Source organism: Pagrus pagrus (assembly GCF_965226575.1).
Source record: "Pagrus pagrus genome assembly, chromosome: 13".
Classification (NCBI taxonomy): Eukaryota; Metazoa; Chordata; class Actinopteri; order Spariformes; family Sparidae; genus Pagrus; species Pagrus pagrus.
The window spans coordinates 13,616,443-13,636,399 of NC_140197.1; the positions used below are offsets into that span (position 1 = coordinate 13,616,443).

General features: G+C 40.4%; 3 protein-coding genes across 3 annotated transcripts; all 3 read left to right on the plus strand.

Moving 5' to 3' along the window:
• Positions 1 to 1,126: 1,126 nt before the first annotated feature.
• On the plus strand, positions 1,127 to 5,296 carry LOC311268475 (NLR family CARD domain-containing protein 3-like; the record flags this gene model as incomplete). Its single annotated transcript, XM_084372150.1, has 4 exons — positions 1,127 to 1,212; positions 1,314 to 1,366; positions 1,536 to 1,772; positions 3,339 to 5,296. 4 exons carry the CDS (start codon positions 1,127 to 1,129, stop codon positions 5,198 to 5,200), a joined length of 2,238 nt encoding a protein of 745 aa, XP_084228276.1. The 3' UTR covers positions 5,201 to 5,296.
• Positions 5,297 to 6,047: 751 nt separating this feature from the next.
• LOC311268657 (stonustoxin subunit beta-like) lies at positions 6,048 to 9,144 on the plus strand. The gene is made up of 6 exons (XM_084372408.1): positions 6,048 to 6,098; positions 6,399 to 6,572; positions 6,721 to 6,894; positions 7,403 to 7,576; positions 7,737 to 7,786; positions 7,937 to 9,144. Exons 2-6 carry the CDS (start codon positions 6,517 to 6,519, stop codon positions 8,452 to 8,454), a joined length of 972 nt encoding a protein of 323 aa, XP_084228534.1. The 5' UTR covers positions 6,048 to 6,098; positions 6,399 to 6,516; the 3' UTR covers positions 8,455 to 9,144.
• Positions 9,145 to 10,896: 1,752 nt separating this feature from the next.
• Positions 10,897 to 19,433, plus strand: LOC311268476 (NACHT, LRR and PYD domains-containing protein 3-like). The gene is made up of 12 exons (XM_084372151.1): positions 10,897 to 10,967; positions 11,253 to 11,583; positions 11,684 to 11,736; positions 11,906 to 12,142; positions 13,571 to 15,452; positions 15,569 to 15,841; positions 16,291 to 16,452; positions 16,809 to 16,982; positions 17,131 to 17,304; positions 17,813 to 17,986; positions 18,147 to 18,196; positions 18,348 to 19,433. The coding sequence occupies exons 2-12, from the start codon at positions 11,285 to 11,287 to the stop codon at positions 18,863 to 18,865; spliced, it is 3,996 nt and encodes a 1,331-aa protein (XP_084228277.1). The 5' UTR covers positions 10,897 to 10,967; positions 11,253 to 11,284; the 3' UTR covers positions 18,866 to 19,433.
• The last annotated feature ends 524 nt before the right edge of the window (positions 19,434 to 19,957 follow it).

The following is a 19,957-nucleotide window of genomic DNA, read 5'->3' on the forward strand; positions in this document are numbered from 1 at the left end:
CACCAGTTCTCTTTATCAGGCAATTAGTCATGAAAATCTAATCATGGTTCTTGTATTTTTCTTTCTGCCAATAGATCCGCTAGCTGGCAAGCTCCTGACCCTGGGGATAAGGTTTGCATTTGTTGCTTATGTAAGCATAGCTTTACTGATCAAGTATGCTTAACAGAACACTATACAAACTCGTCAGGGCCTGTGGTTTTGTGCTAAACATCCTAATTGACAGTCTTGTCTATTTACATAGAACATACACCAGACTGTCTTTAATACACATCTGAACCACAAAAACCCTCTGCCAAAATGCTGCCTTTGAACATCTGGCTAATGATTAACACAGGACAGTTGCCAAAGTCTGACAACAACCTGGAATAACCTCTTATAAAAAAAAAGACAGACACATCATAGAGCATGAATGGACTTGCAGGCTGCTGCATGATGCCAAAAAATTAGAAGGAAGTTTGGTTTTCCTCTGACACAAGTGAGGATTTCAAACACTGAACACTGTTCTGTTTGATTTTAAGAAAGACAGACTTTTGTACAACTCGAGAGAAAAGTTTTTTGTGCAGCTACATTTTATTTTCTCTTTCTCCCTCCCTCCCTCTCTCTCTCTCTCTCACACACACACACACACGCGTGCGCGCGCTTAGTTAGGTCCACCCATGCTCACATCCTGTCTCTGACAAAAGTAGTCTTTCTCCGTGTTGTTCACAAGTGGATTGGAAATGCAACATGTTCTTCTCTCCTGCTGCAGCTTACCACAGGTCCTCAGACAAAAAGGTAAAATAACACATTTGAATATATTTTTAGGTATTTAAACAGAATATGAGTAGTCCTGTCAAATATCTTATATGTTTTAGTTAAATCAAAAACAACAGTTCCTGTAGAGTTGTAGACAATACAAATACAGACCAAACAAACATTGATTTTATTTCAAGCACAAATCAAATCATCAAATTCATAGTAAAACAGAATATGGGCTCACATCATTTACTTCAGTCATGACTTGCATTTTACACAATGACAGTAAATTTGGCTGCTCTGAGGAAATTATGTTTGTTGCGGAGCATGTTGACATTTGAATACTTTCTGAATTACAGATTCACAGCGCTGACACTGAAGAAAGACCATCATGGGGAAGAGAAAGAGAAAATCTGCTCTCCTCCAAACGAGGTCATCTATGCAGGAGGAGGGTGGAGCTGTAACGGACACCCCTAGGTGAGATTAAATATAAACAAATACAAATAAAATATATACTTTGGTTCTCAGCATTGTTAACTGATAAATCTATAAAGCACAGTTGTTTTGTCATTTGTCAGTCCTGGCCTCTCTGAAACACATGATCCTGATTCAGCCATCACAGAGAAGAAAGGTGAGTTAATACATTTAGGAGCAAACACTATCTTAATTGAAATTGGTGACCATAAAATAACAATAACAATAACAGTATATACATGCTTTAGAGGCCATTCATCCTGCTGCATGCTAGTGATTGGTAGCTGTGTCCAATATATGACATGTTGTGTTCATCTTTTTAAAAGAAGCTGCCTGGGTGGACGACAACCGGGCTAAGCTCATTCAGAGCGTCAGCTCAGTGATGGTAATAGCGGATGAGATGTTCCAGCAGAAAATAATCCATAATGAGATGTATACCATAATTAAGGCTGCCAGGACCAGCCAGGAGCAGATGAGAGAGATTTACAGTGCCCTCACATCCAGAAAAACCAAATCTGCCTTCTTCAAAATCCTCCTGAAAAATCAACCAGCACATTGTCAAAGTATGTATGGTCTTTTTTTAATTTTTTTTTTAAAACAACCTTTTTTGAAATCTTTGTCTAAAACGTGATGATAATATGAGGCTTAAAATTGTTAATGTTAGAGTTGGCACTGATCCACTCAGATTATAGTTCAGACTTAATTCACTCGTTGGATATTGGACTGATGTCACTAATTGACAGATCAATTCAGCCAACCTTTAATGTCTCTGGAATTCTGCATGCAGGAGACTTACTTGTTTCGCTCAGAAGCTAACGGTCGTGCTGTTCAATGGGGGCTCTGATGTGATCATATCCCTTTCAGAAAACTTTGTAATCAGGTATCTGAATTAGATCAGAACTGAGAAAGTGGATTGGTGCATCTCTAATTTTAAAGGTCCAGTTTGTAAGACAGTTGAGTATAAAGTCTTATTCCCAACTCATCAAATACTGATGCTTTGGCTTGGTCAGTTGGGCTTGCATTTACAGACTCTGTCTTACAGATTGGACCTTTAACACATTAACAAGATCAAATGCAATACACTGTTCAAAGTTGTTACGACCCCAGAGGTCGTATAAACATTTCTATTGTATGTGCTTTAATTGCCCCTGTGCTTTAATGCACCTCTATGTTACCTGAGTGTGTATGTGTGTGTGTGTGTGTGTGTGTGTCTGTGTGTGCATGTGTGTGATTGGTTGCAGGTGTGTTTGGTTGAGAGAGTGTAGGTTGTCCAGCGAGCTGATGGGTTCCTGACTTAAAGGAATAGTTTACTCTAGAACGAAATTCAGTCATTATCGACTCACCCTGATGCTGATGAGAGTTTGCTGTGAGTTTCAAAGTTTCAAATCACTCGTGCAGGCAGATCCCTCTTGTGTTTGTGTGTCGCTCGGTCGCTCACAGCAGGATGTAAATACCGGTGTGTATCTATCGCGAGTTCTGGTTGATCTTGTCAGGCGCGGCTTCAGTAGTGCAAGTGGCTGTGAGGGCGACTCGCGTGCACGCGTGAGTGTTTCTTCAGGCAAATATAGTATAGTTACTGTATAGGCTAGAAAAATGTACTAAATGACGGTTGTTTCGAGTAAACACTGGATGTCTCTACTTCAGGACACTTGGATTCCAGCGGACGAGCAGTATGGAGGAATGTTACAAAGTTTTTGTGTAGTTTTATGGACCTTTTCATCTAAGTTTCTTATTCCTCAACGTGCTGCAGGAGGGTACCCCCGCGGGTCTCAAGCTGCACTTTGAGGAATAAGAAACTACACCGGACTTCTCATCAGCATGAGGGTGAGTCGATAATGACTGAATTTCGTTCTAGAGTGAACTATTCCTTTAAAGCCAGAAGTTTTAAGGCTGGCTCTTCCCAGTTCCTGTAGGCTCTCCTCTCTCAGTCAGACTGCCCGCATGTCTTTTTGTGTGCTAGATGTGTTTTTAAATTGAACCCTTTGAAAATGCTTCGCTGCTGGTGGTGCTTGGAGTATGGGAAGAGGGGAGTCTCATTTTTATGTTGTGCCAGGGTTTCCCCCAGGCCCTGGTCATAACAAAAGAATTGCTTCTTTGGTAATGTTTTGACATCAACTCTTTCATTGCAGCAGAGGATCTCGTCAAAGGAGTCAAGAAGAAGCACAAAGCAGTTCTAAAGGAAAGGTTCAGATATGAGTTCGAAGGCACTGAGAAAGATCATAAGGATGCCAGATCACTAGACAAAATTTACACAGAGCTCCACATTATACAGGGAGTGAGTGACCGTGTCAATCAAGAACATGAGATCTGGGAGATTGAAGATAAGACGAGGAGTCAAAAATCTGAAGGCCCTAAAATCAACTGCAATGACATCTTTAAAAGGACAACAGAAGATGAAGTGAAAGGTATCAGAACTGTGATGACAAAGGGAATTGCTGGCATTGGAAAAACTGTCTCAGTGAAGAAGTTCATCCTGGATTGGGCAGATGGGACAGCAAATCAGGACTTGGACTTCATCTTTGTGCTACCATTCAGGGAGCTAAATCTGGTCATAGACAATCAGTTTAGCCTTGAGACACTCGTGAGAGAATTCCATCCAGAGCTTAAAAACATAGCAGTTGCAAATATATTTGCTAATCACAAAGTGTTGTTCATCTTTGATGGTCTCGATGAAAGCCAACTGAAACTGAATTTCAAAATAACAGAAAGACTAACAGATACCACCAAGGAGGCATCAGTAGACACTCTGGTGACCAACCTCATCCGGGAACATCTTCTTCCCTCGGCTCTTGTCTGGATAACCTCAAGACCAGGAGCAGTTCAGCGCATCCCTCGTCAGTATGTACACCAGTGGACTGAGGTCAGAGGATTTAATGATCCACAAAAAATACAGTACTTCAGGAAGAGAGTTGAGGACAAGGCAGTTGCTGAAATAATTATTAACAACATCATGATGTCCCGAAGCTTATACATCATGTGTCACATACCCATCTTCTGTTGGATTGCGGCGAAAGTTCTTGGATACTTGCTAAAAAAAATGAACAACACTCAAGATGAAAACAGAAAGATACCCACAACACTTACTGAGATGTACACATACTTCCTGTCCATTCAAATGCAGGTAGCAACGGACAAGTATGACAACCAGAATGAGATCGACGCAGAGGAGATCTTCAAGTCAAGTGAAGAGTTCATTTTGAAACTAGGCAGAATGGCATTTGAACATTTGAATCAGGGCAACATCATTTTTACTGGCAGTGATCTGAAGAGCTATGGCATTGATGTTCACAAAGCAGGAGTTTGCTGTGGGTTGTGCACAGAGATATTTAGGGAAGAGGATGCGGTCAACAAAAGAAAACTCTACTGCTTTGTGCATTTGAGAGTTCAGGAGTACTTTGCCGCTCTCTTTGTGTACCACAGTTTTGCTCGTAAACAAATTGACTCTCTAAGCCTCAAAGATTTCCTGCTCACAGGGTCTGAGGAAGAGCTCAAGTCCGAGTTGGATGCAGATCCAGTTGATTTACCTTTGGATGAGCTGATTGAAATTTCAGTAGCTAATTCAATTGAGAGAAAGGCAGGAGAACTGGACATGTTCGTCAGGTTTCTGATTGGCATGACTCTACGATCAACACAAGATCTACTTCAAGGCCTGATTCAACAGAAAGAGGATCACTCTGCAGTTGTTGAGGCAGTTAGGACAAGTCTGAAAGAAATAGACTTAGGGGCCTGCTCACCTGAAAGATGCCTGAACGTTGTTCACTGCCTGATCGAGCTGAAAGACAGTTCCATACATGATACTGTGCAGCAGTATCTGAAACCAGATCATAATCCAGAAACACAACTGACCCCTGTTCAGTGCTCAGCTCTGGCTGACACAGTTCTAATGTCAAATACACCTCTAGATGAATTCCACTTGAAAAAATACAGACCAGCAGCAAAAGGTGTTTTTAGGCTACTCCCAGCTGTGAGGAACAGCAAAAAGGCAAGGTGAGTTGGTAACTAAGCCTGGTTTGACTGCTTTTGCATGCAATCACGTTGTCACTGACAAACAAAGTCCAATATGAACAATAATTGAATATTAATTGCATTCATCTAAAACTTTATCTGATTATGATTGTTTCTTTTAATTCTGGCAGACTCTCAGGGGTTAACCTTGATGTTTGGTATTGTGAAACAATCTCCGCAGCGCTTCGAATGCCAAACTCCCCACTTACCGAACTGCATCTGATTAATAGTGTATTTGATTCCAATGGTACACCGATCTTCATTGATGGACTGATGAACTGTCAGTGTAAACTAGAAGCTCTGAGGTGAGTAAAACTATTACTTTTTTGATTGTTTTTGTTACTTTATTTCTTTTTTGTTCATCTTTTTTGTGCCTCCTAGTTATACATTGTGTAGGAAGTGAAATACATAAAAAGCATCAGCTTTCAAGTCAAGTCAGTCTTATTCCCACAGCACCAAATCACAACAAAAGTTATCTTATGACACTTTAAATTTAAAGCAGGTTTAGACCGTAGACCGTAGTCTAGAGCAAGCACTTGGTGACAGTGGCAAGGAAAAGCTGCCTTTTAACAGGCTGAAACCTCGGAGCAGACCCCGACTCAGTCAGGACAGTGCCATGCTGGCAGCATTAAGGATGGCAGCGTAGGTTGATCTCTCAACTTGTCAGTTGGTCATGTCATTACTGTTGTCCAGACTGTATTATGTCCACAACTTGTACACACATCCTGTGCTTATAGCCTCTCAGGTCATGGATATGGTGGAGACCTACGTGAGAGGTTTGTAGGCGCTATCAAGTCAATCTTCTCAAATCTGAGAGAACTGGAGCTGGGAGGTGCATTATCCTCTGTGTTTTCTGATGGGCTAGGCAACCTGGAGAAGCTCAGGTAAGTCTCAGCTTTTAATGGTGAATAAAAGGTTTCACATCGGACTTCTTGGCTATGTCATACTGTCAGGCAGAAAGGATGTATTTGCAAATTTCTTGATAGATGTATCGTTGCAAAAGGACTTTTGCTGTTAGCAATATCAACAGTGATACAAGTTACTTTCTAAAATAACATTGACTACTTTTAACCAGCCACTAGCTGCTGCCAGCTTGTTTTGGATCATGAGTTAGTTGAAGGAGGCTGGACCTACAGTATTTATATTTTTTTCCTTTAATGTGTCTTTTATCTCTTTCCCAAAAGACTGAACCGAAATTGTGGAATTACACAAATCTGCAAAGAGTTGGTGAAAGCACTCATATCCAAACCGTGTTCCCTGAGAGAGCTGGAACTGAGTTACAACATTGTTGAAGACTCAGAAATGGAGATCCTTTGTACTGGCTTGATGAGCACAAACTGTAATCTGGCAGTGTTGAGGTAAAAGGCTGCATACATTGCACTGCATTTTTTTACAAGTTCAAACAAGTCTCTATTACAGGTGTAATATCATGGAAGAAAAAATAATATCCAATGAGGTATTGCATGTTGCATGCAATTTAATTATATTCCTACATTTGTCATTTAGTCTCAGTCACAACAGATTCACTGAGAAAGGTTGCAAGATGTTGTCCTCGGCACTCAGTTTCAAACCTTCCTACCTGAATGAGCTGGACCTGAGCTACAATGACCTGCAGGACTCAGGAGTGATGGAGCTCTGCAATGCACTGATGAGCCCACATTGTTGTTTGAAAACACTAAGGTCAGTGCATTTAGTAGCTTTTCAAGTCCTTTATTACGATATGCACAACAATAACAGTAAAGCCGTTGTTGGCAATGAAATCCTTAGTTTTGAGGCTCCCTCCAACTGTGCTAGTGCTGTACAAATATGTATAAAAAATTACAATATAATAAAAAAACTAATACTATCTTGCAATGGGATCACACAAGCTTTGACATCAGGAGAAGAAAGTGCAAGTTTGCGGATTAAGCAGTGGACTTTAAGACGATCACTGCCCATGGCATCTTTCGACCATCCAGCCTGACCAGTTTGAACCACCCCGTGTGTTAGTGGAGGATTGTTGTGGAGAATATGAGTCATGCTTATCAATCTTAGACAGGGGATTATTTTGTGACAACAAAAGGTGTAATAATGTTAACATTATCCAGTCTGATTAAAGACTAATCAAATCACGCTTGTGTCATGTAAACAAATGATAGATGAATAGAATGTACTACATGTCTAAAACAACATTGTTTGAATTTCGTAGGCTTTCATTCTGTAAGGTGACGGGAGATGGATGCGTCGCCCTGGCCTCAGCTCTGAGGTCTGACCACTGCAGCCTCAGGGAGCTGGACCTGAGCTTTAATCACCTGGCAGATCAAGGATCGGAAATGCTGACTGAAATACAGAGGGATCCACGCTGCAGTCTGGAGAAACTCAAGTATGCTCAAACAGGCTGTATAACAAATGCACTTCCACCATAATTCCAAGATATTATATTAAGAGATTTATTATCTAGATGTGCTTCATGTGTTTGATATGATGTTCATATTTGACTTTTTATTCGATGTTTTCACCTCTGTCCTTCTGTTTCCCTTCAGTGTAGACCAAAATGAAGACTTCTGGTTTGACTTGAAGCTACTGAGAAAGTGTAAGAAAATAATTATTTTTAAATAAATGCTGAAGCTGTGATGTTAATGAATTTTCACTCAATACTCACCTGCTCTTTAACAGTAGTATCATGCATGATTCACGATATTAACACATTCATCCTTATTTGATAATTCTGTCTTGGTTGCAGATGCCTGTGAGCTGACACTGAACCCCAACACAGCAGGTGTGAATGTCATTTTGACTGAGGAGAACAAAAAGGCAACATACGTCACAGAGAAGCAACCTCATCCTGATAATCCCGAAAGATTTGACTGCCGTCAAGTACTGTGTGCGGAGGGCCTGACTGGTCGGCATTACTGGGAGGCTGAGGATTTTAGAGCTGATGGAGTTGGAGTGGCATACAAAAGTATCGACAGGGTGGGAGACTACTCAAGTGAATATCATTTGGGAGAGAATGAAAAGTCGTGGTGCTGGTATAATGATGGGAGCTTTCATCATAACGAGTCCTGTATGAGGTTTCTTGCTGATACTCGCAAAAGTACCATTGGAGTGTATCTGGACTGGCCAGCAGGTATTTTGTCCTTTTTCAAGGTCTTTCCTGATACACTGACGCACCTGTACACCGCCCGTACAACTTTCACCGAACCACTGCATCCTGGCTTTGATGTTGGTGACGGATCAGTTCGAATCTGTAAAATAAATTGACAATGAGGATTTGTCCACCCAATGAGCAAAAGCCTAGAGGAGGACAAAATATGGCCCAGAACAGATGGAATGATCATGAAATATGGGAAAGTTAAAAGCATCCAGTTTCCATGTCAGTTTAAGTGCAACACTGTAAATAGTATCCACACTCACAATGGTGAGTGCGTTGCATTAAAAAATCAGGCTCACTTGGACTTTGAAACCAGTGATCTTGATCTTGAAATGAGGGAACCAGACGCAGCTGGTACAGGCTGGTCTCCATTCCTTCCCACAGTTCACTCCTTCCTTATCTACTTTCATATTTTTTATCTGACGTGCCATCATACACTTGTCTGCAAGTTTTATGCTTGAATGTGAATTTCATCATGTTAACAGGTCAGCTAACAGAAATAAACTGTGAGATAGTACAGTGGCACATTCAGGCCAAATATGAAATAAATGTACATAAAATGGAATCTTTTTGATGGCACCGCTGATATCTTGTTGAAATGTTATGTGAAATCTTTGGCACAGACAAACAGTATGTACAGTATGTGTATAAATGTTATGGTAAACAAGAAGCACAGATGGAAGAATGTACTGTGAAGGTGCATGTACATATTTACTCGTGAGCGTTACACTCAAGCATCTCTGTTTGAGTGTGTGTGCATTTTCCATTTTGAAAAGTTAAAGTGTCCAATAAAAATGGTATAGCAGAATTGTGTGTGTGTGTAAACAATGAGCTCACTCCTGATCTTTTTAAAAAAAAAATTCCAGGATGTTTTGCTTTAAAATTTAAAATAAACGTAATTGTCATGCCGTCTTGTGAGAACCCTTTCACTTTAATACAGACTGAAGCTTGAACCTGGGAAATTGACTATAGTTGAGTTTTAATGTTTTGTTACAGAAGACATGATAAACCACATTAGAACAGACAAGTTGAGAATATTTTATTTACAAATGTTATTAATGGTGCCGTTTTCTTCTATTCATCCATGTTGGAGTTTGAGTATCGCTCCATAGTATCCAAGAGGAAACATGTGTCATAATTTACCAGTTAACAGGGGGACCTTCTCTGTAATGTGCCTCACTGAACTTCAGAGATATGAAACACAACTTTCTGCCTCCCACAGCATCAGTACTCCACTGTAGAACACTATAAAGCTTTGTAATCAGTTTTAATCACAGGAAGAGTGAAAAACATGATCATATCCATTGAAAAATAATATAGTTAAAGGTGAAAGAATTTGACAATTTGAGGCCCATTGAAAGTCACGTCCTACCTTTCAAACAGAAACACCACAAGTAGCCACACGTCTCAATGCTAATCCTGATGGAGGGAATGAACCTAAACATTGTAAAAAAAAAAAAATGACCCTGGATATTTTTCTAAAAGCTGACCCCCAATGCATGCAGCTATGGTGCAGTCATGTGAAAGGCTTGCAACAGAGTTAGGGGGCCGATCACACAGAGATCATACTAGGTGCTGTCTGTTTATGAATGCATCTGAAAAGCATGTTTTGGACAAAACAGGGTGGAGCGACTTTGGAGCCGGGCTGTTCCTGGCAATAACATGAAACGTGGTGCCTGGCTGCAAAAGATGTGAAAAGGCCCTTTTTGTAGAAGGTATTTGATTTCATCTGGGGGTGTAACATGGCTGACTGGAATGGAATGGAAGAGGAGTATAAAAGGCTTATAATAGGGTACTGGGAATGCACCAGTTCTTTTTATCAGGCGATTAGTCATGAAAATCTAATCATGGTTCTTGTATTTTTATTTCTGCCAATAGATCCGCTAGCTTGTAAGCTCCTGACACTGGGGATAAGGTTTGCATTTGTTGCTTATGTAAGTATAGCTTTACCGATCAAGTATGCTTAACAGAACACTATACAAGCTCGTCAGGGCCTGTGGTTTTGTGCTTAACATCCTAATTGACAGTCTTGTCTATTTACATAGAACATACACCAGACTGTCTTTAATACACATCTGAACCACAAAAACCCTCTGCCAAAATGCTGCCTTTGAACATCTGGCTAATGATTAACACAGGACAGTTGCCAAAGTCTGACAACAACCTGGAATAACCTCTTATCAAAAAAAAGACAGACACATCATAGAGCATGAATGGACTTGCAGGCTGCTGCACGATGCCATAAAATTAGAAGGAAGTTTAGTTTTCCTCTGACACAAGTGAGGATTTCAAACACTGAACACTGTTCTGTTTGCTTTTGAGAAAGACAAACAGACTTTTGTACAACTCGACAGAAAAGTTTTGGAGTTTTTTGTGCAGCTACATTTTACTTTCTCTTTCTCCTCCCTCAGATACACACACACACACACACGCACGCACGCACGCACACACACACACACACACACACGATTAGTTAGGTCCGCCCAACAAAATGCTCACGTCCTGTCTCTGACAAGAGTAGTCTTTCTCCGGGTTGTTCACAAGTCGATAGACCCACAAGCATTGGAAATGCAACATGTTCTTCTCTCCTGCTGCAGCTTACCAGAGGACCTCAGACAAAAAGGTAAAATAACATATTGGAATATATTTTTAGGTATTTAAACACAATATGAGTAGTCCTGTCAAATATCTTATTTTAGTGAAATCAAAAACAACACAAGTTGCTGTAGAGTTGTAGACGATACAAATACAGACCAAACAAACATTGCTTTTACTTTAAGCATAAATCAAAATATCAAGCTCATAGCAAAACAGAATATAGGTTCACATCATTTACTTCAGTTAGTACATGCATTGTACATAAAGGCAGCAAATTTGGCTGCTCTGAGGAAATGATGTTTGTTTACAGATTCACTGCACTGACACTGAAGAAATAACATCATGGGAAGCCTATGCTCTGCACTCAGGAGGGGTACAACAGAGGAGAAGGAGTGTCACAAAGTTGACCATGAGAAAGACAAAGTTTCCACCACAGTCGAAAGTGGAGAAAAGTCGGCTCTCCTCCACACGAGGTCAACTATGCAGGAGGAGGGTGGAGCTGTAACGGACATAACAGGGGAGGAGACTTCAAGGAGGCAGGAAGAAGAAATTACTGATACTGCCTCTGAAACACTGGGTTGTAGTGAGAAGAGCAGCACACTGCTACATGAGTCCACCTTGGCTGAAGTTAACACCCCTAGGTGAGATTGAATATAAACAAGTAATAAAAAAAAAATACTTTGGTTCTCAGCATTGTTAACTGATAAATCTATAAAGCACAGTTGTTTTGTCATTTGTCAGTCCTGGCCTCTCTGAAACACATGATCCTGATTCAGCCATCACAGAGAAGAAAGGTGAGTTAATAATTTTAGGAGCAAACACTATATTAATTTAAATTGGTGACCATAAAATAACAATAACAAGAACAGTATATACATGCTTTAGAGGCCATTCATCCTGCTGCATGCTAGTGATTGGTAGCTGTGTCCAATATATGACATGTTGTGTTCATCTTTTTAAAAGAAGCTGCCTGGGTGGACGACAACCGGGCTAAGCTCATTCAGAGCGTCAGCTCAGTGATGGTAATAGCAGATGAGATGTTGCAGCAGCAAATAATCCATAAGGAGATGTATGCCAAAATCGAGGCTGCCAGGACCAGCCAGGAGCAGATGAGAGAGCTTTACAAGGCCCTCACATCCAGAAAAGCCAAATCTGCCTTCTTCAAAATCCTCCTGAAAAATCAACCAAAACAGTGTCAAAGTATGTTTGGTCTGATTTTTAAAAAACTTTTTTAAAGTCTTTGTCTAAAACATGATGGTAAGTTGATGCTTTTAATTGTTAATGTTAGAGTTTGGACTGATCCACTCAGATTATAGTTCGGATTTAATTCACTCGTTGGATATTAGACTGATGTCACTAATCCACAGATCGATTCAGATTCCATAGTCTGAGATGTTTTTATATCCCCCTGTTGCTAACACCACACAGCTGGTAACAGATAGTGCTGATGCTATTGTTGTGTCCACTTAAATATCAGTCACTTGTCAAGTGCAAATGAGAGTTGGTCAAAACACCAAGTTTGACACAATATTTTCGTTTCTAGAAGTTCTTTATTGCTTGCAAGCAAGAGTCACTCATCAGCAGCGCATAGATGATGACTGAAGAGAGGCAGTCTCTCCTCACCCTCTATAATAGCAGAAAACAATACTCACAATTGTAGTATAGTAACAAGATTACATATGATCTCACTCCAGACAGCATTCTAATCATCTCCACATCCGCCTCAGGATACACATATGTAAGAACAACATATCAGAATAATAAAGGGACATTAGATAATTTTTCTCACACTACAGTATATTGCAGGGCAATACATTAATGCTTACATTGGCTAATTAAATGCTGTGTTCAGATGAGTAAAATGCCTCATGCAGTGTCTGATAGGGCATATGAAAAATAAACATGATTTCCCTGTAAACTATCTGAAATTAAACTGCATACTGTATCGCTAAAGTGGAGCTTTTCCAGCTGAGCTGCTGTGCAAAAAACAAACAAACAAAAAAAATAGATTAGCTCTGGGATCTGCAATTTCATATACGACATAACGTTTCCAACCTTTAATGTCTCTGGAATTCTGCATGCAGGAGACTTACTTGTTTCGCTCAGAAGCTAACAGTTGTGCTGTTCAACGGGGGCTCCGATGTGATCATATCCCTTTCAGAAAACTTTGTAATCAGGTATCTGAATTAGATCAAAACTAAAAAAAGTAGATTGGTGAATCTCTAATTTTAAAGGTCCAGTTTGTAAGCCAGTTGAGTATAAAGTCTTATTCCCAACTTGTCAAATACTGATGCTTTGGCTTGGTCGGTTGGGCCAGCATTTACAGACTCTGTCTCACAGATTGGACCTTTAACACATTAACAAGATCAAATGCTTGGTTAATTGGTCGCAGGTGTGCTTGGTTGAGTGAGTGTAGGTTGTCCAGGGAGCTGATGGGTTCCTGCCTTAAAGCCAGAAGTTTAAAGGCCAGCTTATCCCAGTTCCTGTGGGCTCTCCTCTCTAAACCAGACTGCCAGCCTGTCTGTTTGGTCTCATTTTTATGTTGTGCCAGGGTTTCCCCTAGGCCTTGGTCGTAACAAAAAGTATTGCTTCTTACGTAATGTTTTGACATCAACTCTTTCATTGCAGCAGAGGATCTCGTCAAAGGAGTCAAGAAGAAGCACAAAGCAGTTCTAAGGGAAAAGTTTAGATATGAGTTTGAAGGCACTGAGAAAGATCATAAGGATGCCAGATCACTAGACAAAATTTACACAGAGCTCCACATTATACAGGGAGAGAGTGACCGTGTCAATCAAGAACATGAGATCTGGGAGATTGAAGATAAGACGAGGAGTCAAAAATCTGAAGGCACTAAAATCATCTGCAATGACATCTTTAAAAGGACAACAGAAGATAGCGTCTCATCTGGGCAAGACGGAGAAGTGAAAGCTTTCAGAACTGTGATGACAAAGGGAATTGCTGGCATTGGAAAAACTGTCTCAGTGAAGAAGTTCATCCTGGATTGGGCAGATGGGACAGCAAATCAGGACTTGGACTTCATCTTTGTGCTACCATTCAGGGAGCTAAATCTGGTCATAGACAATCAGTTTAGCCTTGAGACACTCGTGAGAGAATTCCATCCAGAGCTTAAAAACATAGCAGTTGCAAATATATTTGCTAATCACAAAGTGTTGTTCATCTTTGATGGTCTCGATGAAAGCCAACTGAAACTGAATTTCAAAACAACAGAAAGACTAACGGATACCACCAAGGAGGCATCAGTGGACACTCTGGTGACCAACCTCATCCGGGAACATCTTCTTCCCTCCGCTCTTGTCTGGATAACCTCAAGACCAGGAGCAGTTCAGCGCATCCCTCGCCAGTACGTACACCAGTGGACTGAGGTCAGAGGATTTAATGATCCACAAAAAATACAGTACTTCAGGAAGAGAGTTGAGGACAAGGCAGTTGCTGAAATAATTATTAACAACATCATGATGTCCCGAAGCTTATACATCATGTGTCACATACCCATCTTCTGTTGGATTGCGGCGAAAGTTCTTGGATACTTGCTACAAAAAATGGACAACACTCAAGATGAAAACAGAAAGATACCCACAACTCTTACTGAGATGTACACGCACTTCCTGTTCATTCAAATGCAGGTAGCAACGGACAAGTATGACAACCAGAATGAGTTTGACGCAGAGGAGATCTTCAAGTCAAGTGAAGAGTTCATTTTGAAACTAGGCAGAATGGCATTTGAACATTTAAATCGGGGCAACATCATTTTTACTGGCAGTGATCTGAAGAGCTATGGCATTGATGTTCACAAAGCAGGAGTTTGCTGTGGGTTGTGCACAGAGATATTTAAGGAAGAGAATGTGTTCAACACAAGAAAACTCTACTGCTTTGTGCATTTGACAGTTCAGGAGTACTTTGCTGCTCTCTTTGTGTACCACACTTTTGCCCGTAAACAAATCGACTCTCTAAGCCTCAAAGATTTCCTGCTCACAGGGTCTGAGGAAGAGCTCAAGTCCGAGTTGGATGCAGATCCAGTTGATTTACCTTTGGATGAGCTGATTGAAATTTCAGTAGTTAATTCAATTGAGCGAAAGGCAGGAGAACTGGACATGTTCGTCAGGTTTCTGATTGGCATGACTCTACGCTCAACACAAGATCTACTTCAAGGCCTGATTCAACAGAAAGAGGATCACTCTGCAGTTGTTGAGGCAGTTAGGACAAGTCTAAAGGAAATAAACTTAGGGGAGTGCTCACCTGAAAGATGCCTGAACGTTGTTCACTGCCTGATCGAGCTGAAAGACAGTTCCATACATGATACTGTGCAGCAGTATCTGAAAACAGATCATAATCCAGAAACAAGGCTCACCCCTGTTCAGTGCTCAGCTCTGGCTGACTCGGTTCTAATGTCAAATACACCTGTAGATGAATTCCACTTGAAAAAATACAGACCAGCAGTAAAAGGTGTTTTTAGGCTACTCCCAGCTGTGAGGAACAGCAAAAAAGCAAGGTGAGTTGCTAACTAAGCCTGGTTTGACTGCTTTTGCATGCAATCACTTTGTCACTGACTTTACTGAAACAAAACCACATATGTCCCATGTGAGCTGAAATGTTGGCTTAATGCAGCAAACACACAGCACACCTTTTTAAAAATGAAAAGCAATTTAATATTAATTGCATTCATCTAAAACTTTGTCTGATTATGATTGTTTCTTTTAATTTTGGCAGAATCTCAGGGATTTGGCTTGATGTTTGGTATTGTGAAACAATTTCCACAGCACTTCGAATGCCAAACTCCCCGCTTACTGAACTGCACCTGATAAATAGTGTATTTGGTTCTGGTACACCGATGTTGATTGATGGACTGATGAACTGTCAGTGTAAACTAGAAGCTCTGAGGTGAGTAAAACTATTCTCTTTTGCTTCATTTTGTTACTATATTTCTTTTTTGTTCATCTTTTATGCCCCCTAGTTATACATTGTGTAGAAAGTGAAACACATAAAAAGCATCAGCTTTCAAGTCAAGTCAGTCTTATTCCCATAGCACCAAATCACAACAAAAGTCATCTTATGACACTTAAAATTTAAAGCAGGTCTAAACCGTAGTCCTTAATTTACAGAGACCAAACATTCCCCAGTGAGCAAGCACTTGGTGACAGTGGCAAGGAACAGCTGCCTTTTAACAGGCTGAAACCTCGGAGCAGACCCCGACTCAGTCAGGACAGTGCCATGCTGGCAGCATTAGGGATGGCAGTGTTGGTTGATCTCTCAACTTGCCAATTGGTCATGTCATTACTGTTGTCCAGACTATTATCTCCACAACTTGTACACACATCCTGTGCTTATAGCCTCTCAGGTCATGGATGTGGTGGAGACCTACTTGGGAGTTTTGTAACCGCTATCAAGTCAACCTTCTCAAATCTGAGAGAACTGGAGCTGAGTGGCAACATACTGGGAGGTGCATTATCCTCTGTGTTTTCTGATGGGCTAGGCAACCTGGAGAAGCTCAGGCAAGTCTCAGCTTTTAATGGTGAATAAAAGGTTTCACATCGGACTTCTTGGCTATGTCATACTGTCAGGCAGATAGGATGTATTTGTTTTTGACATTGTACAAATAGCTTTCCTGCTAAAACAGCCTGTCAGTTGTCTTTGCATATTTCTTGATACATGTATCATTGTTGCAAAAAGTCTTTTGGTGTTAGCAATATCAACAGTGATTCAAGTTACTTTCTACAAACATTGACTACTTTTAACCAGCCACTAGCTGCTGCCAACTTGTTTTGGATCATGAGTTAGTTAAATTAGGCTGGACCTACAGTATTCATATTTTTTTCATTTAATGTCTCTTTTATCTCTTTACCAAAAGACTGAACCGAAATTGTGGAATTACACAAATCTGCAACGAGTTGGTGAAAGCACTCGTATCCAAACCGTGTTCCCTGCGAGAGCTGGAACTGAGTTACAACATTGTTGAAGACTCAGAAATGGAGATCCTTTGCACTGGCTTGATGAGCACAAACTGTAATCTGGCAGTGTTGAGGTAAAAGGCTGCAAACATTGCACTGCATTTTTTTACAAGTTCAAACAAGTCTCTATTACAGGGGTAATATCATGGAAGAAAAATTAATATCCAATGAGGTATTGCATGTTGCATGCAATTTCTTTATATTCCTACATTTGTCATTTAGTCTCAGTCACAACAGACTCACTGAGAAAGGTTGTAAGATGTTGGCCTCGGCACTCAGCTCCAAACCTTCCTACCTGACTGAGCTGGACCTGAGCTACAATGACCTGCAGGACTCAGGAGTTATGGAGCTCTGCAGTGCACTGATTAACCCACACTGTCGTTTGAAAACACTAAGGTCAGTGGATTAAGTAGCATTTCAAGTCCTTTATTGTGATATGTACAACAATAACAGTTAAGCTGTTGGTGGCAATAAAATCCTTAATTCTGAGGCTCCCTCCAATAGTGCTAGTGCTGTACAAATATGTATAAAAAATTACAATAAAATAAAAAAACTAATACTATCTTGCAATGGGATCACACAAGCTTTGACGTCCGGAGAAGAAAGTGCAAGTTTTCGGATTAAGCAGTGGACTTTAAGACGATCACTGCCCATGGCATCTTTCGACCATCCAACCTGACCAGTTTGAACCACCCCGTGTGTTAGTGGAGGATTGTTGTGGAGAATATGAGTCATGCTTATTAATCTTAGACAGGGGATTATTTTATTACAACAAAAGGTGTAATAATGTTAACATTATCCAGCCTGATTAAAGACTAATCAAATCATGCTTGTGTCATGTTAACAAATGATAGATGAATAGAATGTACTACATGTCTAAAACAACGTTGTTTGATTTTCGTAGGCTGTCATTCTGTAAGGTGACGGGAGATGGATGCGTCGCCCTGGCCTCAGCTCTGAGGTCCGACCACTGCAGCCTCAGGGAGCTGGACCTGAGCTTTAATCACCTGGCAGATCAAGGAGTGGAAATGCTGACTGAAATACAGAGGGATCCACGCTGCAGTCTGGAGAAACTCAAGTATGCTCAAACAGGCTGTATAACAAATGCACTTCCACCATAATTCCAAGATATTATATTAAGAGATTTATTAGCAAGATTTGCTTCATGTGTTTGATATGATGTTCATATTTGACTATTTATTTAATGTTTTCACATCTGTCCTTCTGTTTCCCTTCAGTGTGGACCAAAATGAAGACTTCTGGTTTGACTTGAAGCTACTGAGAAAGTGTAAGAAAATAATTATTTTTAAATAAATGCTGAAGCTGTGATGTTAATGAATTTTCACTCAACACTCACCCTGCTCTTTAACAGTAGTATCATGCATGATTCACGATATTAACACACTCACGCTTATTTGATAATTCTGTCTTGGTTGCAGATGCCTGTGAGCTGACACTGAACCCCAACACAGCAGGTGTGAATGTCATTTTGACTGAGGAGAACAAAAAGGCATCATACGTCAGAGAGAAGCAACCTCATCCTGTTAATCCTGAAAGATTTAACTGCCGTCAAGTACTGTGTGAGGAGGGTCTGACTGGTCGCCATTACTGGGAGGCTGAGGATTTTTTCGCTGATGGAGTTGGAGTGGCATACAAAAGTATCGACAGGATGGGAGACTGCTCAAGTGAATATTGTTTGGGAGAGAATGAAAAGTCTTGGTTCTGGTCTCATGATAGGAGCTTTCATCATAACGGGTCCTGTATGAGGTTTCTTGCCTATACTTGCAAAAGTACCATTGGAGTGTATCTGGACTGGCCAGCAGGTATTTTGTCCTTTTTCAAGGTCTTTCCTGATACACTGACGCACCTGTACACCGCCCATACAACTTTCACCGAACCACTGCATCCTGGCTTTGATGTAGGTGACGGATCAGTTCGAATCTGTAAAATAAATTGACAATAAGGATTTATCCACCCAATGAGCAAAATATGGCCCAGAACAGATGAAATGATCATGAACTACACTGTACACTGTAAACACTGTAAATAGTATCCACACTCACAATGGTGCGTGCCTTGTATTAAAAAATCAGGCTCACTTGGACTTTGAAACCAGTGATCTTGATCTTGAAATGAGTGAACCAGATGCAGCTGGTACAGGCTGGTCTCCATTCCTTCCCACAGTTCACTCCTTCCTTATCTACCTTACTGATATCTTGTTGAAATGTTTTGTGAAATCTTTGGCACAGACAAACAGTATGTACAGTATGTGTGTATATTTTATGGTAAACAAGAAGCACAGATGGAAGAATGTACTGTGAAGGTGCATGTACATATTTACTTGTGAGCGTCACACTCAGAAAGCAGTTATGTGACAGAAGCATCTCTGTTTGAGTGTGTGTGCATTTTCTATTTTGAAAAGTGAAAGTGTCCAATGAAATGGTATAACAGCATTTTTCCGTGTGTGTGTGTGTGTGTGTGTGTGTGTGAAAACAATGAGCTCACTACTGATCTTTTTAAAAAACTTTTTCCAGGTTGTTTTGCTCTAAAATTTAAAATAAACTTAATTGTTATGCCGTCTTGTGAGAACCCTTTCACTTTAATACAGACTGAAGCTTGAACCTGGGAAATTGACTAAAGTTGAGTCTTAATGTTTTGTTACAGAAGACATGATAAACCACATTAGAACAGACAAGTTGAGAATATTTTATTCATAAATGTTATTAATGGTGCCGTTTTCTTCTATTCATCCATGTTGGAGTTTGAGTATCGCTCCATAGTATCCAAGAGGGAACATGTGTCATAATTTACCAGTTAACAGGGGACTTTCTCTGTAATGTGCCTCACTGAACTTCAGAGATATGAAACACAACTTTCTGCCTCCCACAGCATCAGTACTCCACTGTAGAACACTGTAAAGCTTTGTAATCAGTTTTTAATCGCAGGAAGGAATGAAAAACATGATGATATCCATTGAAAAATAATATAGTTAAAGGTAAAGATATTTGACAATTTGAGGCCCATTGAAAGTCACGTCCTACCTTTTAAA